Below are 25,796 nucleotides of genomic sequence, written 5' to 3' on the forward strand. Positions count from 1 at the left end.
GGGTTCTGGTCTGCTGTCCCTTATACCAAATAAGTAGTCTCAGAAGCGATTGCTGCATCGCTGGGAAGGAATGTGGTAATTTTGCCATTCCACACATGTCTCTCCTACTTAAATAAGCTGAAAGTGGAAGAAAGACATCTCTCACTTCCTGACGCTTAATATCTTGGCTAGTTTTATGTCCCAATACTGTGACCGAATTTAGAAGACACATGTCCACTCTCCTTTCAATAGAGTAACACAGTAGTAACCAGAGAAACTTTGATCCCGTGCTAGGAGCCTGCCTTTTAAGAAAGCAACCTTTAAAATATAGCAGAGCCCCAGCCACTAAGTCAGGTGCCACAGTTTACATTTAGTTCATTGTTTGAGATCCAGGGTGTCATTGCCCACTCGTGTGTGACAAAGGGGGCCTTATTCCCGTCTGTGCTCAGAGGCCATTGTAGCCGTGATACTCCTACACTGTAGTCCTATCTACATAGCACCACGTGCTGGGCCTTCTCCTTACCCTGCTTCAGCCTCCACACTCTAGGACCAACAGGGCAGAGTGGTCAGTGAGAACTGCAGGGGGGCCCATGGGTGCCCCACCTGGCCAGCATATAAAGGAGATTATTATGAGATTATGGCACTAAGGTATTAGGCTCTTCTGAGATGAAGGAGTCACAAGGAAGGACCATAGGCACCATGTGAAACATGGTTTCTAAGCCATGCTGTGCATCTGTGTCACTGGGGGCTTGCTGTGGTCCCAGGCTCCCATCCAGCAGACCTATGGCTCTGAGTTCCCACCAGGCTCCTGGGCTGCTGCTGCTGCTGCTGCTGCTCCACAGCCCTGGCTGAGTGAGGAGAGTCCATAAGCAGAGACAGGAGTGAGAGAGGGCAGCACGGGGTAAGAACCACATTCCACCTTAGTAGTTCTCTGCAGAGAATTGTGGGATGGGAAGAAGCAGAGCCACTCTGCAGGCCGTCTTATGAAGAGTGTCTGGGGACCAGCAAGGTTTCTGCATGACACAGAAGTCAATCTGGCCTCTGAAGAGCCAGAAACCAGCTATCACCTCTGCCTGATGGACAGACAGATGGGACCGGTAGATGGGTGCCTGTTAAAATAACCGCAGGAGACCCTGAATCCTGAGACTTCCCGCACAGATCCTGGGACAGTGTATTAATATGGTAACCTGCGTGCTTTCTTGATACACTGGGGTCTTCTGCCACAGGGGACAAAATGACAGCACTGAAGGCCTCGGTTCAGCAAAACAGTAAAGAACCAGATTCTGCCCTCCGCTAGCCATGGCCAAGAGTTCTTCCCTTGATAACTCAATGTCCTCTCACCTTGCTGAACATAGACCTGATCTGAGGACTTGGGAGATAGTCACAGGATGATCAGGAGTTCAAGGTCAGCTTGGGCCACATGAAACTCTATTTGGGAAAATAAAACAGCTCCTGGCAACCCACATACAACAACAACAACAAAAATTAAAAATCTATAAAGTCAGATGAAAGAAAGTGTCTACGTCAGAGGGCACTGGAAGGACTGAAACTGGCTGTCATCCATGTAAAATACACAGAGCACCATGTAACATGTCGAGCAAAGTCCAAAAGCTGTGTGGTACTTAGTACCTTAGCAACCTTGACAGTATAACTTACCATCCCTAGATCTCACCACCTCCCCCATGTGCCATGGAAAGCATATAAATGCCTCTTCAAGGTTGTTAAGGAAGGAAAATGGGGGCAGGGGCTGAAGAGATGGCTCAGTGGTTAAGAGCACTGACTGCTCTTCCGAATGTCCTGAATTCAAATCCCAGCAACCACATGGTGGCTCACATTCACCCGCAATGAAATCTGACACCCTCTTCTGGGGTATCTAAAGACAGCTACACTATACTTACATATAATAATAAATAAATCGTTTGAGGGAGAGAGAGAAGGAGAGAGAGAGAGAGAGAATGCCCAGTGCAAAGCATCAGTCAACACAGGAGTTCCTGATGGAAGGTAAAGCCAGGTGCCTGCTAGCTAAAGGGCAAGCTTGCACTGTGCCCAGCCTCTAGTACAGTTTGCAGGCTTTTGCTTTGACAGAAATACCTGCATGGTCTTGGTGAGGAGGCAGCTCTGGCCCAGCCACAGGGGCTGGTTTTGGGCTCTGTAATGCAAATTGGAATAGGAAGAGAAGCTCTGAAAATCACTGGTGGCTGCTGTGTGCCTGTGGGACCACAGGGAATATGAAGAAGCTACATTTGGGGGTGAGGGGTGGGGTGACGTGCTTTCTGTCTGTATGTGATTTCTTTGCAGAGTGTGAAGGCAGGGGGCAAACTGACAGGGCCGCCTGTGTCCATAACGGAATGTTATATGTGGCTGTCACGAATTACGTGGTTGGTTTATGGCTAGTGGATCATGCCGTGATTAATCACCTCGTGAACTTTGCTCATGTGCAATGTTTTGTTTTCTCTTTCAGATGAGCACAATGCCAGGACTGCCCACCCGACCCTGCTTTTATGATATAGACCTTGACACAGAAACAGAGCAAGTTAAAGGCTTGTTCTAACGGAATGAGACTCACAGAACTGGGCCAGGTGAGCTACCGTGATTTGGGTCTTGTTGTCAACTTAAATGATGTCTTATGTCGTTTTTTTCTTGGGTTTGTTATAAATGCAATCAAACAAGTAAATTGTTCCTAGGTCACTACACAGTCATACCTAATAGCTGCCTGTGACTTGGGACCCCTCCTAAGCGTAGGCATGCCCTCTGTGTACCTGGAGTGAATCCTATAGAAGTTGGATCATGAATGTGAACTTGAGCAGAGCGCCTCTGATTGTAGCAAAAGCTGGTGTCTGCCTTCGTTTAAGACTGACTTCCGCCGGGCGTGGTGGCGCACGCCTTTAGTCCCAGTACTTGGGAGGCAGAGGCAGGTGGATTTCTAAGTCCGAGGCTAGCGTGGTCTACAGAGTGAGTTCTAGAACAGCCAGGGCTACACAGAGAAACCCTGTCTCAAAAAAAAAAAAAAGACTGACTTCCTACTTTCTTACCCCACATCTGGGTACAGAGTTACAGTTGTGTTAGGGAAATCTTGGGTTCATTTCCCAGGGCTGCCATAACAAAGTACCATGAACTGGGTGGGTTAGAACAGTGCTGTGTCTTCTTGTCCTGGAAGCTGGAAGTTCAGGGTCAAGGTATCGGTTGAGCAAGCATCCTATGCCCTCTGAGGGATGTCACCGCATAGTCACCACTGTATAGGTGTGTCCCTACCATCTCTGCCTCTTTGGTCACTGACTTTCTCCTGTGCCCCTGGCTTCCTGAGGCTTTCTCTTGTTCTTTTTAGTTTGTGTGTGTATGTGGTGCAACTGCCGGTTGTTTTCAGAGAGATTTGGGTTTTTGAGATGAGAACTCACTAAATAGCTCAGGCTGGTCTTGAACTCCTGATCCTCCTGCCTCACCCTCCCAAGTGCTAGGCTTACAAGTACCCACCACCACACCTAGCACTTTGTCCTCTTCTAAGGACCCCAGACACATCAGATTCAGGCTCTCTAAGACTTTGGGGGTGAGGGGGACAGACAAGGTTTCTCTGTGTACACCCAGAACTCACTTTGTAGACCAGGCTGGTCTCAAACTCAGAGGCCCACCTGCCTCTGCCTCTCTAGTGCTGAGATTAAAGACATGTACCACCACCACAGACTTTAAAGACATCTTGATTATTCTGCCAAAGACCCTGTTTCCAATACAGTCAATCACTATCACAGGTGCCCGGGGATAGTGCTCCTACATAACTTTGGGGGACATAATTCAGCTCTTGACTGGGGTTGGGGCTCTTCTGCCTCTGGAAGGACTAATACAGATGGGCACGGGTCTCCCTAGAGACATAGGGTATTAGAACCCTTTCTGGACTCTGGCCCCCTCAGGTTAAGAAGGCAGACTTTTTTTTTTTTTTTTTTTTTTGGTTTTTTGAGATAGGGTTTCTCTGTGTCGCACTGGCTGTCCTGGAACTCACTCTGTAGACCAGGCTGGCCTCAAACTCAGAAATCCACCTGCCTCTGCCTCCCAAGTGCTGGGATTAAAGGTGTGCGCCACCACGCCCGGCAAGAAGGCAGACTTTTATTCTAAGATTTTTCCATCACTGAGAGCAGAGGGCTGTGGGCTGTGCTGCTGTCTGTCCCAAGGTGTTGAAGCGGCCACTACCTGCTGGCTTCTGCCCTGGCTGTCTGTATCAAGAAAGTGATACTAATCTTCCTGCCTGCAGCTCATAGACAGAGGTTGTGACGGCTTGGAGCTCCGTTTACATCCCATAGATCAATATGTCCTCACTGTATTCCCAAAGTCCAGTCTCCATCCCCCGGCCCAAACGTTCAATTTCATCCCTTAGTCCAGAACGGGGCTTCTTGGCATCAAACCCTGTTCTGGGCCTTTGGGTGGGTTTCTTTGACCTAAATATGCTTCAACACCTGTGTGTTGGGACCCTAAGTGGGATGTGGAAGTTCTTTTCCTTCGGTTGCAGCTAACAGTTTTATGGGGTTTAGGGAAGCTCATGCATGTGCAAATGAGAGGACAGCCTCTGAGATCGCTTCGGGAGTTATGTAGTTTTGCTATTGTTGATTTTAGGTAGGGTCTCCTACTGACCTGCAGCTCGTTAAGCTAAGTAGACTAAGGGCCAGGGAGTCCCAGGGTTCCTCCTATCTCCACCTCCACAGCCCCAGGATTACAAACACATAGCACTATATCTTGGAAATTTTTGTCTGTAGGTTCTGGGAACCGAACTCAGATCCTCGTGCTTGCAAAGCAAGGACATTATTGAGTCATATGGCAAGTCTTCTCACTGTTTCAAGTTTAGGGAAGTTCCTTCTTTGGTTTTAGATTTTTTTCCTATAAGATTTTTAAAATTAAATTAATTTAACGATGCTCTGGGCCCTGGTGCAAAAGATTAGTGAGGAGCACGTAAATGGCTCATGTTAAATGGCTCATGTTAAATGGCTCATGTTGAACCACGGTGGGAAATGCACGAGAACGGCGTCGGTGCCTGCGTGTGTTTGTTGTTGAGAGGTGGGAGCTCTTGTGACTCTCAATCACAGCCATGTCGCTTGTCTTCATCATCCTGGGAAAGAAAACCCCCAAGAAGCAAACCAGATGAGTATTGAACAAAGGGACCATGAACTTAACCTTTGGTAACAGTGCTATTCTTGGTCTTTTATTGTGGCTCTGGTCTCCCAGCGAGGCCTTTGGTAAAATGACAGTATTGTTTCTTTTAGACCAAAAGTTGAACCTTCCCCTGACTAATTTCTTTCCAAGTAAAGGAAAGAATGGCACATCTGCCATTTGTCTCCAGAACAGGTGTGCGCAGATCTGTCATCTCTAGTGAACGTTATTTTCCCCAGACTTTTGGTCAATTTTCATTTGTTCTCCAAGTAAGTCATATACTTTCATTAATATGGTTAAGACTGAGGTAATGTCAGGGATGCTGTACCAATGCATATACCTAAATAAATTTCTTGTGACTTGTCACCCGTGTCTTCCCTGGCAAGCATCCTTCCAGATTTTTGCTGAAGATAAAGCAATCCAGGAACTCAAGGTATTAGTCCTAGCACTCTTGGAGGCGGAGGCAAGATGATCAAGATTTCAAGGTCATCACCTTGGCTATGTACTGAGTTCTAGGTCACCCTGGGCTACACAAACCCTGTCTAAAATAAGTAAGGAGCTGGAGAGGTAGCTCAACAGAGGACCAATGTTTGGTTCTTAGCACCCATATTAGAAGGACTCAAAAACACTTGTAATCTAACTTCAAAGGTCTGCTGCCCTCTTGTGGATGGGATGGGATGGGATGGGATGGGATGGGGTGAGATGGGGTGGGATGGGATGGGATGGGATGGGATGGGATGGGATGAACACACAAATAAAATGAATCTGAAATTACATAATTAAAATCGATTAGGGATCTGTGGGGGTCTTCTGGCATGCCAGATACTGTACTCAGTCCTAGCACAGTGAGTGTTGCCCCAGTAAATCAGAGGCTTCAAGAAGATTGGTCCTCCTGACATGGTCTCAGAGGGATGGTGGCTGAGGGCAGTCTGCATCCCCACTGCATAGCACTGCTCTCTTAGCCACCAGCATGTATTGTTTTGCCACACCAGTCAACTAGCATGGAGAGATCTAGCCAGTGAGGCATTGTGTTTCAGGACTGTAACAACAGATCCAGAGAGGTCAACACACTGCACAGCTAATGGCTACAGAAGCTAAGATCCAACCCAGATTATCCAGCTCACAGTGTGACACAGCCCTTACACCCCATTCCCTACAGGAACTTAGGCCCATTCCAAAAGATGGTATCAGCTAGTTAATATGTTTTTGTTTTTGTTTTTTTAAATAACTGAAGGTAAGTATTTGGGTATTCAACTCTCGGTCTAAAAAGGACTTCAGTGTGGTGGGACAGCCTCTTACCTCAGCCTCTACTTGAATAGCATTGTTTCTCATCTATCCAACACTAAATGTGAAATGACGAAACTCCATTCTAGGCTTGCTGGGCAGTAGTTCAAAACCCATCATTTGACCCTGCTGGAACAATTGAAAAGGGATCTGGTGGCCTCAGATAAAAGCTTTTTACAAATAGCCACTCCTCTCCTTGGCTCCTATAAACATACTTTTTGTTTTCCATGACTCTCCAAAGTGGCAGTCCAGAACCACGTCTATGAATATCCAGAGAGGGCTGTGGCTGGTGAACGTGCATAAATAAAAACGTTTCGTCTTGGACAGCACTCGAGCGTCAGAACTGAACACGCTTTTCCTTGTCATAATTTTGTGGCACAGCAACACAGGGTTGATAATTCCAAAGCCTCGGCTGCAGTGCAGAGCAGTCACCATGCTTCCAGGAGCATGGAGGACACTGCACCTGTGCCCCTCTTGGGAACAAAGGGATGCTAATGACTACTTTTGCTTCCTCCCCTTTCTTGCCCTTCCTGCCTCCCTCAATTCCCCTCCAGGAGACATCAGGAGACTGAATGTGAACGTGAGATCCAAGGAGTCCCCAGGACTTGAGCTCAGCCTCCTCTCTTTGTCCCAAGACTTCCCTATAGCTCTTTTTGCTATTGTTAGCATGAGCTGTGACTCATTCTTTTGGATGTCACTAAATAGAAATCTTTCAAATAAGGTTTGGCCTCATGAAATCCATCCCGTGCTTGCAATCTCTTGCCACGAGGTGTTTGTGTTTCCTGGGGAGGGGTGCTGTGCTCCCCTTCTTCTGGGTTCTTGTTCTCCACCTTGATCATATTTCTGAGCCTCCAAACGATCCATACAAGAAAGTCCAGCAACTTACTGAAGAACCAGGGCTGCCCTCCCTCCAACCCGCTGTGTGATGTTTAGTGTGCATTGGGATTCATTGTGGTCCCACTGGAGATGCCAGTGTCTCACCAGAAGTCTCTTTTCTAGAGTTCTACCCATAGAAGGAAACCCCATCTCAGCTCACTTCTTCCCTAATATGCCTTTAGGGAAGAGAATTTCCAAGCTACTTACTGATCAAAAGTTCCTCTTGAGTCAGGTGGCCACGTGCATTCCTTCCTGTGGACAGACCTGATCAACCCCAATTCCTATAGCAACGGGGAGCCCATGGCAACACCTCAGCCCTATGACTTGGGTTTTGAAATTTATCTTTTTGCTCTACCACTAAAGTAAGCGCACACTTACTCTCTTCCCTTCTAGGCAGGAGTCCAAGGAAATAGCAGCCCTTGCTGCTTAGTCCTCTCTGGCATCTGATAGCTGTTGTGACTAAGTCTCCCATATCTAGGTTAGGTACCAACTCTGAGCTTCTTAATCCTCCTTTAGAGGAGCCTCGGGGCACAATACACTTACTGAAATGGGATAGTTCATAAATATTTTGGACTGGGGATGTAGCTCAATAGTAGACCACGCCCAGCATAAGCAAAGCCCCAGGTTCCATCTCCAACATCACGGGTGCAGAGTACTTTGTGTGTTTCATACTTCTTTCCTTTTTTTTTTTTTTTTTTTGTTTGTTTGTTTGTTTGTTTTCCAAGGCAGGGTTTCTCTGTATAGCCCTGGCTGTCCTGGAACTCACTTTGTAGACCAGGCTGGCCTCGAACTCAGAAATCCACCTGCCTCTGCCTCCCGAGTGCTGGGATTAAAGGCGTGCGCCACCACGCCCGGCTTGTTTCATACTTCTTAAGTGTGTTCCCAATGGGAAAACTTCCAAGGTTGTTTCTCCTTATATTAGTCTCTTTGTTGTTGTTGTTTTGTTGTTTTTCAAGACAGGGTTTCTCTGTGTAGTCCTGGCTGTCCTGGAGCTCACTCACTCTGTAGACCAGGCTGGTCTCGAACTCAGAAATCCGCCTGCCTCTGCCTCCCAAGTGCTGGTATCAAAGGCGTGCGCCACCACTGCCCGGCATATTATTCTTATAATGATTTTTTGTTTGTTTGTTTTTTGTTTTGTTTTGTTTTTTTCGTTTCAAAGCAGGGTTTCTCTGTATAACAATCCTGACTGTCCTAAATCTTGATTTGTAGCAGGCTGGCCTCAAACTCACAGAGTTTGATCCTGTGTGCTGGGATTAAAGGCATGCACCGTCACGTCCAGCTAATAATAATTCATTTTTACATTTTCACCTTAGCTGTTGCCCCACTCTCATTTTATCTTTAATTAGACTTTGCATGGTTTTATCAACCCATAAACTTTCCATACACTCGGGACCATTGCGGAGGCCGTGGTGCATGTCTGTAATCCACATCTTGGGGAGGCTGAGGCAGGAAGGTTGCAAGTTCAGGCCCAGGCTAACATTGATCCCATGTTTCACAAAAGAAGCACGGAAACACAGACTCTTCTAGACACAGAACCATAGGGCACAAGGGCAGTGGCTTAGCCACCAATCTTACATTTCACACCTCAGCAACCTCAAAGTTCTCACAGCACTGAGGGTGAGCCCAGCCCACAGAACCAGCCCCTCGGCCCAGCAATACCTTCCCCTCCTCAGGATTCACTGGTCACTACAGGAAGGCTGCTGTATCCCTGAGTGAAGAGCCAGGACCTGCACCAGACAGCCCTCTTAGTGGGACGTTTTCTTTTCATTCCTGATTGTTATACTGACTGTGTTTCTGTTTTCTGTTTACTTGCCTGACTTGGACCCTGATGTCGAGGGGTATTTGAAGTTCTGTCCTCCTCTCCATCACTGTCTTCTGTCTTTAAACTGCCCAGGCATCTCCCTGTCTCCAGACTGTGCAGTTATCTGTGGGAGGCAAATCTACCCGATGTTAGCAGAGTGAACTCTTTTGGCCCACAAATAAATCCCTCCGTGTGTAAACTCAGATGAAAGGCTGCATACTGGCATTTACAGTTTTCCCTGGAGTGGGAGCCTGTTTTCTTCTGGAACTTGGTTGTTTTGCTTGGTTATTGTTTTTCAGATATAGACTGGTCACTTTCTCTTTCTGAAAGATTGCAGAGAGCTGGGAATGTGGTGCATGTCTGTAATCCCACAGCTTCAGAGGTGGAGGCAGGGGGATTGGGACAAGAGCCTAGACTATGTAGCAACTTCAAGGAGAAACTGAGTTAAATGAAACCCTATCAAAAAAATAAAAATAAGATAAATGAATACATTTTTAAAGTTAGAACTTGCTCTCTATGCTCTCTGTATTAAACAGGAGCAGAAATCTAAGGCAATCAGATTGTCCCCTAATACCTGTAACAGTCCCTGGATCTTCCACAATGTACAGCACAAAATCTGCAAGCCATAGAAATTGTGGAATGTCTTGGAGCGTGGAGAGGCTGCCTTGAGGGACAGCGCTGACTTGTGGTTGTGGAGCACTACATCTGAGTCTCGCTGTGTATCTGTGTGGGGGTCCACTTATATGTGTGCTTATACATGTGTGTGGACGGGGAGTAGAAGACTAACGTTGGGTCTCATTCTTCAGGTGATATACCAGATTTTTTTTTTTAAGATTTATTTATTTATTTTATGTAAGTACACTGTAGCTGTCTTCAGACACTCTAGAAGAGGGCATCAGATCCCATTACAGATGGTTGTGAGCCACCATGTGGTTGCTGGGATTTAAACTCAGGACCTTCTGAAGAGCAGTAGGTGCTCTTAACCACTGAACCATCTCTCCATCCCTGATATACCAGTTTTTGATATTGGACTGGAGCACACTAAATAAACAAGGCTGACTGGCCAGGAAGCTCTGCCTAATTCTCTGCCCTAATTCTCATTTCTCACACAGAAAACAGCTCACACAAGAATCCCAGCCTTTAAAACCATGACATAAGTAAGAGTTTAACACCAGAGGAAAAGGCGACTTGGCTCTGAGACCCCACCCCCTTTTTTTCAGAGTCTTCAAACAAAAAATGTCTCCTTGCCTTTTTGCTGCAGTTGGAGAAGAAAATGAATTTTGAAATCTTGTGATGCAATGCTGGAGAAATCCTGAGACAGGCCAAAGACTGCTTCCTCATACAAGATGAACTCTGTTTCCAGCCAAGCGGTGTTCAACAGAAGGACCTGCGCCACATCTGGAAGGAGTGAAGTTACTCTTGGTTCCGAGAGTGTTTACACCATTTCTGCTGCTTATACTTTAGAAAGTTTATTTTATGGGGACTAGGGCTTTGCAAGAGTGTGAACTAAAAGCTAATGCTTCCGTCTATGGAGTTTTCTCTTTCATCTTTTTCATTCTTCCTTCCCTCACCTGTGTTGAGGATGGGATGTCAGGCCTCTGCTTGCACGGTCCAGCGCTGTGCTGCCAAACTGTATTTGTTTTTGTCTTTGAACTGAAAATAAACATGTGTTCTAGAAAACCACCCTAGCAGTGTTCAGCTAGTAAAGCCACTCACTGATGTCACTGTCCTTGTGAAGCGTTGGGTTGTCACCTGGCACATTTGTGGCAGAGATTACAAGTGCATTTGGAGCATTATAAATGACAAGAAGACAATCGTGTTGAGAGAAATGTCTCGGCAGCCTAGACTGTGGAAGCCTGGCTGGTCTCCTGGAACAAGGTGCACTACCTATCCACAATGACTGCCAGGTCTCTGTGAAGTCTCTTTCCCTAACCCTAACCTCTTCCACCATGAATGACTCTCAATGGCCATTCAACTTTCTGGTCCCACGGGGTAGAAGAGTGCCTCTTAAAGGTCAGGTGTTTGGCAAATGTTTTTCCTTTAGCCCAAATGAACACAAACTAGAGAACGTTCTATGACCTGTTCCCTACTTTTTGACCCTTCCTTGTACCTCCATTCCCTGCCTTGCAAAAATATAAAATTATGTAGAACTTAAAACACAACCAAGGATTCAGAAACAAACAATAAGTGATTGTTCTCGAAGCAGCATAAGTAAAACTGTCACCATAAATATCCTAAATATCCCGGGGCACATCCTTCATGATCCTTCCTGTCTGCCCTTACGATGCCCATTCCAGTGACCCTGCTCAGCTCATAATGTGTCTTTATGTACAGTTTTGCTTGTTCCAAAACACTGTTTGAAAGCCAAAAGGCCCACTCAGTGCCTTTCCTGAGTGTAATTTTGCTTAGCGATTCTAAGGCGTCCTTCCTTGTCTCTGCCCTTTCTTAGGGAGTTCACCTCTCCAGATTCATACTTACCCTGTCTTCACAATACTTACACCCATGTGATGGGTAAGTTCTCTACAGAAGGTACCCAGAAAACATCAGCTCCTGGTGAGCTCATAGTCACAGAGCTGGCAAGATGGTTCAGCGGGTAAGAGCACTGACTGCTTTTTGGAAGGTCCTGAGTTCAAATCCCAGCAACCACATGATGGTTCACAACCACCTGTAATAAGATCTGATGCCCTCTTCTGCCATGTCTGAAATCAGCTACAGTGTACTTATGTATAATAATAAATAAATCAATCTTCTTTGGGCCAGAGTGGGCAGAGGTAGGTCCAAAAAAAACCCCAAAACTTTGATTTCCAACAACCACATGAAGGCTCACAGCCATCTGTATAGCTACAGTGTACTCACATAGATAGATAGATAGATAGATAGATAGATAGATAGATAGATAGATAGATAGATAGATCTTTTAAAAAAAAAAGGGTGTCTTAGTCACAGGCTCTCCCCCACCTCCCAATATGGTTGGCCGCCTACAGTCATGCCTTTCCTGCTATATGGACTGTGACTCCTTCAACTGTAAGCCACAATAAATCCTTTCTTTTTCCTTAGGTTCCTTTGTTTGGTGATTTAGTCACCAGGGCAAAAGAGGTAACTAATCCAATCTCCTATATAGAAAAACAGTTTGGAGTCAAGTTGAAGAGCTAAGAAAAATGTCCATAACCTGCCAGTTTCCTAAATGCAATTCCGAAATGGAAAAAAGAAAAGATGTCACAAATCAGGAGACTTCAGCTGCACCTTCAAGGTGAAAACTAAATCAAATCCGTAGCTCGATCACCCACCTGTGATCTCAGCTTTGTCATCTGGAGCCTCCTGCTCTCCTTTCTCTGTGCTAGTTGAGCCTTAGGTAGGCAGTTCCGCAGGTCCAGTGCTTAGCCTCCAAACCTAGCATGGCCTCCCCGACTCCAAGGTTATGTGTCCTCTGTTTTAGCTACAGTGGTCTGCTGCAGGAGGCAGCAATAATTAATCAGGCTCTGTATATTCAACCTGTTTGCCCCCTATGTAGTAAGTGAATATAGATAATCTTTCTGCACTGTTAGTAATGAACCTTCCCCCAAAACCTTTGGGCTAATAGTTACATTTACACAAGCTTTATAATCATTACATTAGAAAAGCTGGTTCTAAAACCATCTTTATTAGAATTACCAGAGAAATCCTTTTTTTTTTTATAAAGTGAAGCTTTTTCTGGGGCTGTGACTCAGCTGGTAGTGTGCCTGCCAACCCATTCAGGAAGCCCCAAGCTCCATCCTCAGCACCACACAAAACCAGCTCTCAAGAGGTAGAGGTGGGAGGATCAGGAGTTCAAGGTCAACTTCGGCTAGTTTAAGGCTAGCCTGGACTACGGGAGACTGTCTCAAAGATAGATAAGATAGATGGATAGATAGACCAACAGAAGATAGATAGATAGATAGATAGATAGATAGATAGATAGATAGATAGATAATGAAGCTTGCTTCTCCTTTTTGAAGTCCATATGCCCCTGGGGATTTTTATTTTTAACACATTTACTAGATAATTATTCTCCAAGCTAAGGATTAAGAATTAACCTGACCCCCACTTTCACATCACCACTGAGCCAGCACAATACTAAACACACAGGAGGTCTAAGTAAATACCCCGCGAAAGGTTGAAGGATCACTGATGGCAGCAATGTCTGGCCCAGTGCCACCCCTGCTAAATGGTCCTGTTACAGCCCTGTCCCTTCCTCCCTCCCCTTCAGAGAAAGAAACTCAGCTGATTCCCCCCTCCCCGAGCTTTCTTCCCTAGGCTCCCAAGTCCCCCAAGTCTAATTCTTTTACATGTGTTTGACATAGGGACTCACTCTGTAGACCAGGTTAGCCTGCAACTCGAGATTCTCCTGTCCCTGCCTCCCACTGTTGCCCATACCCAGCTCCTAGCTTACTTATATGACTCCTTATAAAGATTCATTTAACAGCAATGGAGAGATGAGGTCATATGTCATATGAGTTCCATAGCTCCCATCCTCCCACCTCTAAATCTTGTCTAACAAGTCACCAAGAGCTGGGTAGACACTCAAACAAGACATCAACACAGCTTGGAGGATAAAAGAAAGAAGGCTGAGGAAAGGCTCCCCAGAGATGGCTCTAGAAAGCATGAAGGGAGGCAGCAGGAGCTCCCTCAAAGAGCGGAGGCTATATCTACAAGCAAGGCTTTGCGCCTACCTGTCAAGGGATTCCCTCTAGGTTTTGCGTTTGTTTTTATAAAAATCAGATTCTGGTAAGGCTTCCTACAACAGTCTAGCCGGGCCTCTTGAGTACTCGTCTCGTGATTAAGATGAGACTAAAGGCAGATTTGTTCCAAAAATGGACCTGTGCTCCATCTCTGTTTTGGGACAATCCAACTCGGAGGAGAGCAGCAAGAGCACTCTGCCCTTGCCCGAGGTTACAGTGTTTATGTAACAAATCAGCTCAACTTAAATATTTCTCATCGCTTGTCAGGGCTGCAGACCTCTGCCCAGCACATCAACATGAATGTCATGTGTTTATGTAGCCCTGTGTGGGCATCTATGCTTATGCAAAAGGACCTCAAGAGTTCAAAGCCAGTTAATATTTTCAAGCATGCATCATGTCACTTGCATGTTTGCTATAAAGATGGCAAAGAGACAATTTCTCAAAACCACCAGACTGAGTCTATTTGTGCGCACACTTGAGAGCAGAGTCATTTAATGAATGTGTGTTTGGCAAAGTCTTACAATTAAGGAATTTTTCTTCCTCGGTAATTGCCTGGGTCCTGATAATTCTCCTCTAAGTCAGTCTCCTGATGAGTCCCCGCCCTGGAAGAGACAATGTGTACCAGACAAAGAGCAGAGACAGACACGGTGAGAGAACATACAGGCTCTCCTGGGCTCAGGACAAGCCAACTAGAGAAATGCTTTCCAATTTCAGCCTGGAGTTTGGAGCCAAAGGAGTTTACAGGGACCAGAGGGAAGCAGGGCACTCAGCTCAGCATCCCCTCCTGCATCCCCCCTTTCAGATGCACTTAGGCCTCCTTTGAAGATCTGAGTTCCCAGAATACCCCAAGTACCTCCAACCTCAAAATGAGAGTGCAGAGATTAGCCCAAAGCCGAAAAGAAATGATTTTTAAATTATTCATGCTACCTTGTTTGTCATTAGAACAGCTAATTGAAGTAACTGTAAATAAGTATACACAGAAGTTGACAGAAGAGAATCATCCACAGCAAAATACAGATGGACAGAGAAGCCCACTTAAGTACTAAATAATTAGAGAGGCTGGGAGCCAAGGATGGTGGGAGGTCACTAGGGAGTGTGGAACTGGGACAAAGCTGGAAGCGGCAGGGCGTGGGACACAGGAGAGGGACGCTGGTGGTGGGGCAGGGGCTGGAAGTACAAGCCAAGGAGCCCGGCTTGTGCAGGGAGAAAGCCGTGCACAGGGGGTTCTGGTTTCTGACAAGTCTGAATTCTGAGAGGCGGAAGTGACAGATAGAGCCTTTGACAAAAAGCAAGTGCAGGCTGTAGGAGACATCTCAGCTGCCCAGCCTGGACTGGCCACACTGCAGAGCTAGATACAAAGTTTCCCCCGAGGCATGGCTGCCCTTGCTCCGCTCTGCCATGCAGTCAGCATTAGCGACTTTGTTTCAGATCACTAGTACCCAAAGAATGGAGTGTGGTTGTGTGTGTGTGTGTGTGTGTGTGTGTGTGTGTGTGTGTGTGTGTGTGTGTGCGTGCATGCATGTGGTTTGTTGTTTGTTTGTTTTTCAAGACAGGGTTTCTTTGTGTAGCCCTAGCTGTCTTGGAACTTACTATGTAGACCAGGCAGGTCTTGAACTCAGAGATCCAGAGATCTGTCTGCCTCTGCCTCTGGAGTGCTGGGATTAAAGGCATACACCACAACTGCTTAGCTTACTTAAAAAGTTTTTTAAAAATAATTTTAAAGCTAATTTGTTCCACGTTGTTAAAATTCTTTTACGTTCATAAATATAAGTCATATAGGAAAATGTTAGCTATGGCCATTCCTATAATGTACTATCTCCACTACTACAGCCGGGAAGGAGGGCTGGGGGGGGGGGGCAGGGGTAGACTGAGTATAGGGAGAGTTGGAGAAGGGAGGGGAGGGGAGGAGAAGGCTGGAGAAGGCTGGATAGGGTATTGAACCCAGAGCCTCATGTGTTCTAAGCAAGCTGTACTACTGTACTACTGTACTGTAAGCTACCTGCCCAATAATAGCAGCATCAGAAAGCCACTGTCTAAGGGGCTCGATTTGCCTAACATGTTGATCCAGTCATTGTGCATTGAAATGAAGGGTTATATTGTATGCCACAAATATGTATGATGTTTGATTCAAAGTAAAACTATACAGGTTTTTTAAGTCCTCAAAAATGACTCTTCCCTATACTGAACGAATGGTGATTTGGAAAAGGAAAGATGCAACTGGCTACGATTTGTCATTCTCCTCTTTAAAAGAAAATTAAATTGGGTTAGGCATGGCAGCACAGCGCAGCCCATGAGAGATGAAGAAAAGAAAATGAAGCCGGGCATGGTGGCACACGCCTTTAATCCCAGCACTCAGGAGGCAGAGGCAGGCGGATTTCTGAGTTCGAGGCCAGCCTAGTCTACAAAGTGAGTTCCAGGACAGCCAGGGCTACACAGAGAAACCCTATCTTGGGGAAAAAGAAAGAAAGAAAGAAAAGAAAACGGAAAAGCCAACATGAGCTACATAGCAAGAGAGAGAGAGAACGCTCAAAGTAGTCATTTAGTACACAAGTTTTAAGGGTAAGAGAACACTGTGGCCTTCCAAGTTCTCAGCCTCACCCAGGACCTTTGCCCACTACAAAGTGTTCCCACTCAACAGACGAATGTGATCAACAAAGAGAAACCCCACTGAACCCCCAACAGAATCAGCAGACGACCTGAAAATGAAGTCCAGGATTAACCAGTGGTATTGATCCATCCAGGAGGACAAATGAAATCCAAAAGGCTGTGCTTTTAATGATTTTGTAGTGGCAGCAGAGCTTCGGGCAGCTGTCCCTCACTGGCACAGGTATCTGATTCCACAGATACCCAGAGACTGCATACCAGGAGCAGTCTGCACAGAGAGCCCAGGGCTGCAAACACTAACAGGAAGCAGGAAGCAAGCTATGTCTATGGACAGCTATTTCCTTAATGCCTCCTAATAATCGTTAACATCACTGATAAATAACATTACTGAAAGATAACCTGCCAACCATTCAGACATTTTGCACATACTATTTACGGAAGTAAATACAAGGTTCATATTTTATAGTTCAGGAAATTGAGTCTTAGACAATAAGGGGTCCTTACCTCACAAGGGACCCAAGGCCTTACAAGTGACACTTCTGGGTCTCAGCATGGTCTCTCTGACCCTAGAGCCATGCTCAACCCCACTGAGCACTTACTTCAGCCTGGATCCAGGTTGGGATAAACATGTGTTCAGAGAGATGAAATTCTGTTAAGGTGCTTGGACCAAGACCCACCCAGCAGCTTCCAGGAGGAGTTGGAAACTCAGAGGGAAAAGCCACCTCTCCACAGATGATTTGAAGTTGGCCTAACTATTAAACTACAGAAGCCAGGTATGGTGACCTAGACATGTAATCCCAGCACTCAGGAGGCTGAGGCAGGAGAATTGCTGTGTATTTGAAACCTGGGTGCTGCCAGGGTCACATAATAAACAAAGGAGTGGGGGGAAATTTAAAAATCACCATAGCGTGAACAGCAGTACGACCCCTCACAAGGCCTCCGGTCAGTGCATGCCCAAGGAACCAGGCTACAACTGCCAGATCGTCTCTGCCATGCCCAGGCTCCATGCCAGGCACTAAAACAGACAAACTTTTAAGGACTAATCACTCTTGCTCTCTTCTCTTCTCCTCTTTCCTGCTCTTGCTCGCTTACCCCCTTCGCCCTCTCTCCCCATTCCCCTCCCCCCTCTCTCTCCATGTGCTCATGACTGGCCTCTACTCCTCTTCTCTCTCTCTCTCTCTCTCTTTGCCTTTCTCTGTCTCTACTCCCTCAACCCCCACCCCCATGCTCATGCCTTAAATAAACTATTCTATACTGAAAAATAACAAACTTTTAAGGACTAATCACTGGTTATAATCAATTTGATTCAGCCTAATTAAACTGAAATTTTAATAGAGTTTCACAGTCAATTAGTGTGTGTGTGTGTGTGTGTGTGTGTGTGTGTGTGTGTGTGTGTTATAAAACTAAAAATACAGGGTCAGTGACCTGGCTCATCAAGGTACTTGGGAAGGTTTTAATATCAACTTGCTGCAGGTTAGAAACTCTTGAGTAGGAAGCCTCACCTGAAGGAATTGTCCCAATTGCTTTGATTGGCCCACCCCAGTTGTGTGCAGCACCTTCTGGCAGCATCTGTGATAAACTCCCTTTTAATCTCTCCAGTTGCCTGCTTGGCCCTGCCTCCTACCGCCATGTTTGATTTGCCCTGTGGCAGCTGCTGCAGCTGCTGCTGCTGTTTTCCCAGGTAACAGGATCAGAATCCCCAAGCTTTCCTTGTGGGAATAGGGACCACCAGCCCTCCAGGAACTTTCTGGGGTTTCCCATGACAGCCTGGGACACCTGTCTTGTGAACTGCATAACTGTGGGTTCTATTTCTGCAGAGAACCTGCCCAAACACTGACGGTCCGAGTTCATTCATACTCAGAGAAAACAATCAGATTTTGCAAGCTGCCCTTTGACCTTACTTCTGTGCTGTGCCATAAACATGTCCCCCACCATGTTAATTAATTTTTCAATACTAAAGAAATAGTCAAGGACAGTGACTGCATGCATCTTATCTCAGCATTTAAGAAACAGAAGCAGGAAGATCAGGAGTTCAAGGCAGCCTCAGCTACCTCTGGAAACCGTGCCTCAAATAACAGGGGAAGAAAAGATTGAAAATACATGGCCAAGAATATAATTGACAGCCGAGTTGATGGTACAAGTATGTCATCTCACCATTCAAGAGGAAGATGTGGGAAGATTTGAGATCAACCTAAGCAAACAAAACCAAAAATCTAACTAACCAAATACCAGGGTGGTGCACACCTGTAACTGCAACACTTCTAAAGTTAAAGGCAAGATGATCAGAACCTTAAAGAGATCTCTGACGACATAGTGAGTTTAAGGCTAAACTAAAAACACCAGAATAAGCCAGGTGGTGGGCACGCACCTTTAATCCCAGAACTCGGGAAGCAGAGAAGCGGGTAGATCTCTTTAAATTTAAAGCTCCAGCCTGGTCTACAGAGCAAGTTTCAGGACAGCCAAGGCTACACAGAAAAACCCTGTTTAGGAAAAAAAAATAAATAACAAACAAACCAACAACAAGGGAAAAATACAAACATCAAAATAAAAAGAAACAAACCAGAGGCTTGTGTACCCATTGAGCTCCACCCCCAAGTCCTGTTCCAATGTTAAATTCCTTTGTCACTTAGCAGACGTGACCAAGTTAGCGATAGTTCGGCTAGGAATGATCTCCTTGGGGAGAACAGGGCCAGATCAACTGGCAAGGCTAGACTTGGACTCAAACCCAGTTCCTTGCTTCCTGTCTGTGCACTCGAGCAGATATTTATCCTGAGAAGGACATGGCTTCCACACCACCCAGTGATATGAATGCTTTGTAGGATTGGCAAGGAATAGGGAGATAAGTGTCCATAGGTAAGCTATTGCTTATTTTCTAATTAGGGACGGGTGGGGTTGGGTATGTGCACTGGAGTTACAGATCGTTTGAGCCTCCTAACATGGGTGCTGGGAACCAGACTAAGGTCCTCTGCAAGAGTAGTAAATCCTCTTAACCAGTGAGCCATCTCTCCAGCCTCAAACTATTATTGCAATCAGAACAAAATTGCATTATTTCAAATGAGAGACTGGGTTTTAGAAATCACTTTTAAAAGAGAGAAAGTGAGCCAGGCGGTGCGATGTGCATATGCCTTTAATTCCAGCACTTTGGAAGCAAAGGCAAATAGATCTCTCTGAGTTTGAGGCCAGCCTGGTCTACACAGTGAGTTCCAGGATAGCCAGAGCTACACAGAGAAACCCTGTGTCAAAAAAAAAAAAAAAAAAACTCTAAAAAAATAAAAAATGACTAAGAACGGCTAACAGTTCCAATGACAGATGGGAGGAAGAAGGCCTCCATAAGAAGAACACCACACTAGATCTCACTTGGTAGCCCTGGCTAGCCCAGAATTCATTATGTAGACCAGGCTGACCTTGCAGTCACAGACAACCGCTTACCTCTGCTTCCAAAGTACAGACTTGGGAGTTTGTAACTTCCTCTTCCAGCATCAAAAACTTCAGAATTTTAATTATCCAAGCTTTTTTTTTTTAAAGATTTATTTATTTATTATATGTAAGTACACTGTAGCTGTCTTCAGACACTCCAGAAGAGGGCATCAGATCTTGTTGCAGATGGTTGTGAGCCACCATGTGGTTGCTGGGATTTGAACTCTGGACCTTCGGAAGAGCAGTCAGGTGCTCTTACCCACTGAGCCATCTCACCAGCCCTATCCAAGCTTTTTGCTTTTTGATTCATCAGAGACAAATTTGTCTCTCTGTGCTTAGCAGCATTATTGCCAGGATTTGATTAACCATGGTTCTGGGTTTTTTGTTTGTTTGTTTGTTTGTTTGTTTTGTTTGTTTTTTCAGACAGGGTTTCTCTGTGTAGCTCTGGCTGTCCTGGAACTCACTCTGTAGACTAGGCTGGCCTGGAACTCAGAAATCTGCCTGCCTCTGCCTCCCAAGTGCTGGGATTAAAGGTGTGTGCCACCGTCGCCCAGCATAGCCATGGTTCTGTTTATGGGGTTCTAACTCAAGCTAATGAAGCCGCCTTGAGTAAGTCACCTTTGTGAGTAAGCCTCCTTTATAAAACGAGGAATGCCTGCCATGCTGCCAGTAGCAGTGAGATTCTTGATTCAACTGCAACTGCCATTTACTGGGTGTCTGCCTCATGCCAGGGTTTCTCTTACATGTAGTATCAGCAGGCTGTCCCTCACAAAGGGCCTATGACTGTGATATAGACAGCCTCCTCTGAGATACAGGGAGCCAGACCCAGAGAACTTCGTCAACTTTCCCATGAGCAGCTATCAGATGGATGAGGTGGGCTCCGGGATGGGGGTTGGGGGACTCCAACCCATAATCTTAGCTGTTCCTTGGTTGGTCAATAGGAAAAATACCAGAACCAAACTAGCCTACGGCTCTTTCTGAGCCACATCTGCAGCATAGACTTCCTTATTTTGCTCTAAGCACATTGAAAACAGCCCTCCCAAGACTAAGCACTGCGTTATTTAATATAATGAAGGTGAATATTAAGACACGGGGCTTGATGTCATGCTTACCCTGTTCCTACAGATGCGGTCAAGGCTGGACCCCTTCTAGCATCCAGGCCTGGAAGCAGACATCAGCTGACACCCCCTCATGCAATGAAGATCAGTGGACCTCCAAATATTCTCTATTTTTTTTTCTTTCTCCCTAAACCTCATCCAAAGTCAGGTCTCATAGCGAAAAGCACATGGGACATGTCCATGTGTTACTCAGTCACTCCCACAAAAGAACTGAGGCAAGACCACAGAAGAACCACCGATCGCTGGTACACCATGCAGAACAAAACCATGGAGTGTCTACCTCTATTGATTAAAATTATCAAATTAGATAACAAAAAATATAAACCATCCATATTGAGATATTATATACCCATGAAGAATGAGTTAGAGCTATCATTGGTCAAACCAATGAAATGAGTTTTGGAAAATACAGTCAACTTGAAAAACATTCATCTGGATGTAACAAAGACAGATCTGAAAATGGTATTAACATGCTTAACCAAACCAGGTGTATTGGGGAGGGGGCACACCTATCATCCCATTGAGATGGAGGCAGAAGGATCAGGAGTTCAAGGTCACACCAGCTACACTGTGAGTTCCAGGTTACAGAGAAAAACCCTGTCTTAACAAAGAAAAAAGAAAAAGAAGGATGGAAGGAAGAGAGGGAGGGAGAGAGGAAGGGAGGGAAGAAGGGAGGGAGAGAGGGAGGGAAGAAGGAAGGAAGGAAGGAAGGAAGGAAGGAAGGAAGGAAGGAAGGAAGGAAGGAAGAAAGGAAGGAGACAGAAAACATGTGCTGTGGCCCACTTTCAGAAACCCTGGAGCCAGATGGGCTCACAAGGGTACCCCAGGAGCATTTTCTGCAGAGATTACCATCCTGGCTCTGAAGAGGATAGATTGGAAAAAGGCTAGCAAAGAGACCTGGTGAGCAGTAGGAAGAGAAACACCCCAGGTGAAAAGCAGTCTAGACAGTGGCATTTGTTTGCAGCCCTAAGGCACCAGGCTGGACCATTTTTCTATTTTTTTTTAAGATTTATTTATTATTATATGTAAGTACACTGTAGCTGTCTTCAGATGCACCAGAAGAGGGAGTCAGATCTCATTATGGATGGCTGTGAACCGTCATGTGGTTGTTGGGATTTGAACTCAGGACCTTCGGAAGAGCAGTCAGTGCTCTTAACCGCTGAGCCATCTCTCCAGCTCTCATTTATCTATTTTAGTTTCTGACTGATTATAAAAGAAATTAGGACCCAAACAGTTGCTGCATCTAATATGAACTAAATAGAGTTTTAGTCTGTTCTTATTTTTGTTTGTTTTCTGCAGCCAGGAGAATTGAACTCAAAGCTTCATATATGCTAAGCAAGCACTGGCTATACTGCTGAGGTATATTCCCAGCTCTTTCTTTATTTTGGTGTTTTGAGATAGGATCTTACTTAGGTTTCCAGGCCATCTTTAAACTCATTCTGTAGCCCAGGCAATCCTCTAAGTTGCAATTCTCCTGCCTCAGCCTCCCAGGTAGCTGGGATTATAGATATATGCCAAGGGGCCCAGCATACAGTTTTTTTTTTAATTTATCCATTTGATATATAGTTTTGCACTTGTGAGAATAAATATATCACTGAAAACTATTTGCTTAAAAATTATACTTACCCAACATGGGGCTATATATATAGTCTTATCATTGATTTTTGCTCACAAGCCTCATCATTTTCCTCCTGCTGTTTATTGGGTTTGTTTTTAATGTTTCATTCAAACATATGGCTTTGATCCTTCTGCCCTTTGCTGCCTTGGCTTGACCCCTTAGCATAAGTCAAATATCATCGAGCAAACAGTGTCCCTGACTCTCTGGCAAGCATGACAGCAGGACTGCAGGTTGAGCTACATTTCAGAAGTCTGGGAAATCATGGGAGAGAGGGGGATCACCCCAGGTACCCTGAAGAATGTGAGAAAAATTCACATGGGAGTTTGTTTTCTCTTGAACTGAGCAATAGCTCTGGGGTAGTGATCTGCATCCCCAGGGCCCTGTGCGTCAGAGTAAATCATTACCTGTTAGGTTACCAGCCTGGCTCCTGAGGCACACGTTCATCCCTTTGAACTTCAGGGTCTCAGAGCAAGAATGATAATGAGCAGACACACGCTGGAGGCCATGCTCTGAGGTGCTGGCCATCTGCCCAGTCAAGCCAAGACAAGGGAGCATGCCCTTTCCCCTGGCCCTTCTGAAGGCACAGTGACAGTGGTGACTTGCTAAGATTAGATCAGTTCACTTTGGTTTTCTTGAATTTACCTGAATATACAATCTAGTTATATATATAAATACACCTCTGCTTTTCAGATTTGCTATTCTTTCTAAAATCCTCCTCCTCCTCTTTTTTTTTTTTTTTTTTCCCTCCTGAAACAAACTTTAGAGTCTAGACTTTGTCAGGTTGATACATGAGCTTGGGGACTGTTTATACTGAAACCATATACACATTCCAGAAGCCTGCCTTGTTACTGATCTGAAACCAAGGTGATGAGCCTCAAACTCATACAAGAAACACCCGAGAGACCTTATAACCGGTAACCCCTGAACTACTGTAAAAAGTGGCACAGAGAGACATCTCAAAACTCACACTGTTGCTGGAGAGAAGACATGTTTTAGAGAGAACAGCTGTATGTAGATCAATCTGGGAGAAAACGTCTCGTGGTGGAGACATCTCCACAATGAGGCAGACTGGGTCATCTATCTCTAAACACCAACTTCCCCCTCTAGGGAAGGGCAGAATTGCTAGAGCATCTTCAAGAAAACAGTGTGGAAGGGAAGAACAGGATGTCTATAGAGCGCCAGCATGTCGTGTATATAATGCAGGCATCTGCAGAGTCCAGAGAAAGGCATCAGACACCCGGAGCTGAATTACAGGCAGTTGGGAGCCACCCAATATTAGTGCTGGGAACTGAACTTAGGTCCTCTGCAAGAGCAGTACTTTCTCTTAACTGCTGAGACATCTCTCCTGCCCCCTGCCCCTAAAGAACGCATTTCTAAGCTTTGAAACAGACAAATCATGCTCATTAGATCAGGGCTGGGTAGCTGCTGTTTTCTAGTGCAGAAGAAAACAAACCTAGAAGCAGTGATGGTTTGCTCTGCCAAGCTGCCAGACTGCAACTCTTTTTTTTTTTTTTTTTTTTTTGGTTTTTCGAGACAGGGTTTCTCTGTGTAGCTCTGGCTGTCCTGGAACTCACTTTGTAGAACAGGCTGGCCTCGAACTCAGAAATCTGCCTGCCTCTGCGTCCCGAGTGCTGGTATTAAAGGTGTGAGTGCGCCACCACACCCAGTAGACTGCAACTTAAGAGAGGTCTTCAAAAGTTCAGGCCTGATGAAATCCATGCAAGAAGAGGTATATATGCACATGAGAACCCCATCAATCCTAAACCATGATGGTGCCTATACATCACAAGCAAGCCTGACTACCCATTCATGATCTCGCTGTGAAGCCAGTATTGCAGTTTATGCCTGTAACCCCAGCACCCTGGAGGCTGAGGCAGGCAGAATGCAAGTTCAAGGCTAGCTGGGGCCACATCTCAAACCTCATTTAGAATAATAAGTACCTGACAAGGTACCTCCATCAAAAAACAAATTATACATTATATGGGACAATCTTTACATGTTCTTCTTTTGCGAAGGTGGATTAGAGCAAACTGCTTAGGGTTGCCTTAGCCTGTGATTATGACTCTGGGTAATCAGGACTTAGAACATCCTGATTTCTCTTACCTGATTTCTCTGTTAAAAGAAAAAAAAAGAAACATGTGCATATAAAATTGTATATGCACATATATACATATGCACATATCTTATTTTTGCATCGGTGAATTTCTTCCCTTTGGACTACTATAGTGAAATTACAGACAGTGCTTTTCTGCTTCTTTTCTGCTTATTACCCATTCAGACTCTGCCTGCCCAGCATCCCATACTCTTCTTGTAGAAACCATACCATACCTTTGAGAAACCACGTTTCTACCCTCGAGTGGCTCTGGTAGGGCAAACTCATCCCTGGATCCAGAAGGGAGCTGGGTCTGCCAGGCACTAGTATTATGTTAAGGGAAGAAATGTCACACAAACCGGCAGAGTATAAGCCAATCTTAAAACTTTGGTGGTGGCAGGGCTTAGAGAATGAAGGCCGGCAAACATGCCATATCTGCAGGCTGCACAATCAGAGATCCAAACAACCACAAATCAGAAAAACTCAGGGAAATGATGGACCTGGCCTGCCATGCGCAGACTTCGCCATCATTCTTGAACAATACGGCAGAACAAGGATGTCCATGGCCTTCACACATTCTAAAGAACTGGAGAGAATATCACAGATTATGTGTAAAGACAATGCCCTTAACATAAGGGACTTGTGTGCCTGCAGATCCGGGCATCCTGGAAAGGCCTGGAACCCTCCCTGTGGAGAGGAAGGACAGGTGTTTTATCTCTGAGGCTGCTGGCTTAGTGGGAATTAAGCCTGCATTCGCCAAGTACCACCTGGTAAGAGGCTTCCAGAGCTAGGAGCCAGCATAAGACAAAGGAAAGTGAAAGATGGAGAAAGCAGCCGTGCCCCAGGACATTTCTTTAAGCCCCTGGATTCAGTCAAGACTAAACCAAACCATTCCCAAAGCTTTTCAGTTCCTGAGCAATACACACTATTGCTAGACTTGAGCTTTTTTTCTGTCATTTGCTATCTCAAGATACTTAAAATTATAATAGAAGTCAAGCTGCCATAGCACATTGTGGAGGACCCATCCTGGGGTTGGGAGTTAGGGGACATCGTGCCACAGGTTTGGCCGAGTTGTCTTAGGCAAACCTGATGAGAAAGAATCAACCTGGTGATAACTCTGTTCGGGAGTTTTGATGTTGGTTTTTCAAGATCTAGTGTCAAGCCAAGTGTATTCCTGGCA

The 25,796-nt window shown here is 45.4% G+C and overlaps 1 protein-coding gene and 1 non-coding gene across 5 annotated transcripts in view; both read left to right on the top strand.

The window, feature by feature from the left end:
* The window catches only part of Mthfd1l (methylenetetrahydrofolate dehydrogenase (NADP+ dependent) 1 like), a 202,896-nt gene that overhangs the window by 174,277 nt on the left and 2,823 nt on the right, over positions 1-25,796 (top strand). The window contains exons 27-28 of one of the 4 annotated variants that reach the window (XM_021173653.2): positions 2,441-2,558; positions 10,183-10,723. In XM_021173653.2, coding sequence (XP_021029312.1) covers positions 2,441-2,530 — 90 coding nt within the window. In that variant the 3' untranslated portion in view covers positions 2,531-2,558; positions 10,183-10,723. Of the gene's footprint in view, positions 1-2,440; positions 2,559-10,182; positions 10,724-25,796 lie in introns of those variants that run through there. The other 3 variants (XM_021173654.2, XM_085842592.1, XM_085842593.1) reach the window with 3 other exon arrangements.
* Positions 24,498-24,632, top strand: LOC115032193 (U8 small nucleolar RNA). Its single transcript, XR_003837851.1, has one exon. It is a non-coding gene; the product is annotated as a U8 small nucleolar RNA (small nucleolar RNA).

This window comes from Mus caroli, unplaced genomic scaffold (genome assembly GCF_978045245.1).
Source record: "Mus caroli unplaced genomic scaffold, Mus_caroli_1 scaffold_9, whole genome shotgun sequence".
NCBI classification, from domain to species: domain Eukaryota; kingdom Metazoa; phylum Chordata; class Mammalia; order Rodentia; family Muridae; genus Mus; species Mus caroli.